Source organism: Gopherus flavomarginatus, chromosome 2 (assembly GCF_025201925.1).
Source record: "Gopherus flavomarginatus isolate rGopFla2 chromosome 2, rGopFla2.mat.asm, whole genome shotgun sequence".
Classification (NCBI taxonomy): Eukaryota; Metazoa; Chordata; order Testudines; family Testudinidae; genus Gopherus; species Gopherus flavomarginatus.
Window position 1 is genome coordinate 229,259,162 of NC_066618.1, and position 4,499 is coordinate 229,263,660.

General features: G+C 53.3%; 1 protein-coding gene across 1 annotated transcript; it reads left to right on the forward strand.

Annotated features, from left to right (window-relative positions):
* The first annotated feature begins 3,292 nt into the window (after positions 1–3,292).
* NPBWR1 (neuropeptides B and W receptor 1) lies at positions 3,293–4,279 on the forward strand. The gene has a single exon (XM_050938921.1). It carries the CDS (start codon positions 3,293–3,295, stop codon positions 4,277–4,279), a length of 987 nt encoding a protein of 328 aa, XP_050794878.1.
* Positions 4,280–4,499: the final 220 nt, after the last annotated feature.

Genomic DNA, 4,499 nt, shown 5'->3' on the forward strand with positions numbered 1-4,499 from the left:
AGGGGGTGTGGAGTGCAGGAGGGGGCTCAGGTAGGGGGTTGGGTAGCAGGAGAGGTGTGGGAAGGGGCTCAGGACAGGGGATTAGAGTGCAGGAGGGGTAGAGCAGGGAGCTCAAGGCAGGGGATTGGGGGCTCAGGGCAGGGGTTGGGGGTCAGGAGGAGTGTGACAGGGGGCTCAGGGCAGAGGGTTGAAGTGCAGGAGGGGTGCAGCAGGAGACTGGGGGCTCAGGGCGGCGGTTGGGGTGTGGGGTGCAGGAGGGGTTTGGGGTGTGGAATCCAGCCCAGCACTGCTTACCTTGGGTGGCTCTGCGGTGGCACCAGTGCGCAGCAGGGCTAAGGCACCCTGCCTGCCTGCCCTGGCCCTGTACTACTCCTGGAAGCGGCCAGCACCATGTCCCTGCGGCCCCTGGGGGAGGGGAGAGCAGAGGGATCTACGCACTGCCCTTGCCTACAGGTACCTCCCCTGAAGCTCCCACTGGCCACAGTTCCCCATTCCTGGCCAATGGGAGCTGTGGGGGATGGTGCCTGCAGACGAGCGTAGCATGCAGAGCCCTCTGCCCCCCACCACCCTAGAGGCCACAGGGACTGGTGTCAGCCACTTCTGGGAGTAGCACAGGGCCAGGGCAGGCAGAGATTCTGCCTTAGCCCCACGGCACCACGGGGGTGGCCATCCTGTGGGCCAGATCCAAAGCCCTGATGGGCCAGATCCGGTCTGCGGGCCCACAGTTTCCCCACCCCTGATGTAGGCCCTGATTCAGGGCTTCTCCACAGAAGCCTACTCTGCTCCCTGTAGGTTTCTTCTAGCAGACCACTCTCCTTCTTCCTCCTTTCCCTGAAACTAGTTTCCACCTCTAGCAATCTCTGGTCTGGAGATCTACACCAGCTCTCTTTCCAGAGCCTGATGAGGGGGATTCCATCATTGTTTCTCTTCCCCAGGGACCCTTGGCAAATCTACTGTCCACTCTGTGCCCCCTACCCCACTTTCAACCTGTAAAAACTGCAGGACTCCTCTCAAAGGAGCTTTTTTTAATCTCCCCCTTCTAGTTAAGAAACTTTTCTTATATATTGTTCAAACAATCTCTTTCTAGCTCAACTGTTCCATTACTAATTAATTAAAGAGCACCCAGCTAGAGCACTTTTCTGCTCTTCTGTGTAGCCTATAGGGTCATCCTGGGACAGTTAGGCCCTAATTCTTCTGAAGGGCCATTGGCCCCATGACAAGTGGTATTTGTGTGTTTTCTCCATGTGCATGGATTGTGCTCCTGTTTGAAAATTCTGGCTTATACATTTAATTGGGAATTGTAAGGTTATTATCCCTTTGTGTACTTTTTAATAGGAAACAGTAAAAATACTCCACTGATTTGCAGCCTGAGCATTTGAAGATATCTTAGTATCTCAGAAATCTGAGACAGATGAATACAACAATGGGTGGTTTGTGTTTGTTGGTTTTTTATTTAGTGAAGGGCTTAAAAAATGACTGGATCCTGATTTTGAACACCCTGAAATTGAAGTGTAAAGATGCTTGGATCCCAGGTTTTTGTGTGGCTCAGTAAAGGGACAGGTGCTACATGTATCTCAGATCAGATTTTAACTAGTTCAAATGTCACATCTGGGATTTTAGTTTGGGTCAATCTCTTTTTATTTATTTGCATTACAGCAGCCCTTTTAGGTCCCAACTGAGAATGGGTCTCCATTGTGCTAGGAATTGTAGAAAGACAGAGTATGAGCCAGACTCTTCCCCTTCAGTTCTAAAGGCAAAGCCAGAGGCATCTCTAGTCTTCCTTGTAAAGTTGTTGCTGCATATTTACAGGTTCCCTATCAGCCACTATGACTCACTGGGCAGAGTCTGGTGGCTGAGCCACTTCCCTTGGAATGTAAAGTACCATGCAATTTTTCAAAGGGTGTACTTTGAAAGGAACCAGGCTGGAGAAGAAGAGGAGAAAGTTGGATTTCTTACCTGTATTTTCAAACTGGCTTTCTGTATTTGAACTCTGGCTGCAGGTGATTAAAAACAAACAAATGGGCGTTTCCCATCAATTGCAAGGCTGAGCCAAAAGAAGGAGGCATACTTGCGACACCTTAGAAACTAACACATTTATTTGAGCATATGCTTTCATGGGCTAAAGCCCACTTCATCAGATGCATGCAGTGGAAAATACAGTAGGGGCAGAGAGAGTGAGAACACAAAAGCTTATGCTCAAATAAATGTGTTAGTCTCTAAGGTGCAACAAGTTCTCCTGTTCTTTTTGCGAATACAGACTAACATGAGAAACCTAAGGCATGAGCTGCCTACTCAAAATAGAAAAGGCATAACAGGGGCTCTGTTTGTGCTCCGAAGTGGGGTTATTCGCAACAAGGACCTCAGCGAACCTGTCATGGGAAATGAATATATTTCTGTCCTTGCCCCTGTGCTCAGTTTGACCATGGTCCCTACTTGCTGAGATCGCACCTGCGCTCTGTTCCCGTTTGCAGGCAGCGAAATGGTGAGCTAGAGATCCAAAAGGAGCTGTCCAGGACTCAAGTTTGTAGAGAGCTTCTTCATCGAGTCAGTTGCCGGGGAGCTGTCCAGCATTTCAGCACCTCTGCGGTTTCGGGATTGCCAGCTGCCGGGGCAGCCTTCAGCCCGCACTAATTGCAGAAGGACCTGCAGAAGGAAAGCAGACCCGAGGCTCTAAGGTAAGGGAGAAGAAGGGATTTCAAAGCTTAAAACATAAGCAAATCCGCAATTGCAGGTGTGTGTGAGTGAGATCTGAGGAGAGAAGGGGTGAGTGTGAAAAAGAGAAAGGAAACGGGTAGGATCCCCTTTAGATGGCATGCCCCTGAGATCTGCTGCTCTGCAGTGTGTCTTTGTAAATGCGCTTCATAACTATCTTTTATTTATGTGTGTGTGACGCTCTGTTTCAGCGCAACCCACTCCAAGAGGCGAAACAGAGCACGTGGAAGGTGCTTGGGCTGTGAGGTGCCTATTTCCATGTTTTCTGACAATGAGCATTTCTCTTAGTGCGGAAGCCCGAACTTAAGCGTGTGTTTTCCATTGTCCCTGCAAGGAGCTCCGGTGAGAAGAAGAGGAGTGATGGGCAAAGAGCTGGAATGACGAGAGACCTCTCCGGTGCAGGGCCAGAATTAAAGGTCTAAATCCAAGTCAAAGAAGCAGCGCCTTGTAGGTTCACCCCGGGAATCTGAAGCGGGCTCTGGTGCCGGTGACATAGCCCTCGACCTGGTGTTTGAGCCGAGCTGAGCTAGCTGGATTCAGCCCACGCTTCACTCCCCCGGTCTCTTTCCCACCGCAGCCCATGGCTAACTTCTCCTCGCACCCCGAGCCCAACGCGTCCTGCGCGCCCTGCGCGGGCAGAGGGGCCCCGTGGCCCAACGCCTCCGCCCCACAGCTGCTCCCCGACTTCTACCTGGCCGTGCCCATCATCTACTCCCTCATCTGCGCCGTGGGGCTGACGGGCAACACCGCCGTCATCTACGTGATCCTGCGGGCCCCCAAGATGAAGACGGTCACCAACCTCTTCATCCTCAACCTGGCCGTGGCCGACGAGCTCTTCACCCTGGTGCTGCCCATCAACATCGCCGACCACCTGCTGCGGCAGTGGCCCTTCGGCGAGTTCATGTGCAAGCTGATCATCTCCATCGACCAGTACAACACCTTCTCCAGCATCTACTTCCTCACCGTCATGAGCATCGACCGCTACCTGGTGGTGGTGGCCACGCTCCGGTCCAGGAAGGTGTCCTACCGCACCTACCGCGCAGCCAGGCTGGCCAGCCTGGCCGTCTGGGCCCTGGTCTCCATCGTCATCTCACCCTTCGCTGTGTTCGCCAAGCTCCACCGGGAGCAGGGTCGCTCCCAGTGCGTCTTCGTCTTCCCCAGCCCCGAGAGCTTCTGGTGGAAAGTCAGCCGCCTCTACACCCTCCTGCTGGGCTTCGCCATCCCGGTCTCCACCATCTGCGTCCTCTACACCGCCCTGCTGGCCAAGCTGAGACGCGTGCGCCTCCACAGCAACGCCAAAGCCCTGGACAAAGCCAAAAAGAAAGTGACGCTGATGGTGCTGGTCATCCTGGCCGCGTGCCTCTTCTGCTGGACCCCCTACCACCTCAGCACGGTGGTGGCCCTCACCACGGACCTCCCGCAGACCCCCCTGATCATCGGCATCTCCTATTGCATCACCAGCCTCAGCTACGCCAACAGCTGCCTCAACCCGTTCTTGTATGCCTTCTTGGACAATAATTTCCGGAAGAGCTTTCGCAAGCTGGTTGAATGCAGGGCGTCCTCCTAGAGCCTCCAGCCGCCACTGCGCTCCTTTGTCGTTTTCAAAGGGGAAAAGCGCATGGAGGGGGCCGATACTCGACGCTGGTCTGTGAACCAGCCTTGATCAAGCTTCAGACCAATGTACTCGTGAATTCAAAGCACAGGCAAGATCCAGTTCTTTTCGGTTTGTCTTTCAGCCAGTGGCATAGTGTTCATAGGGGAGGAATGGGGCTTTTAAAATCCACTCT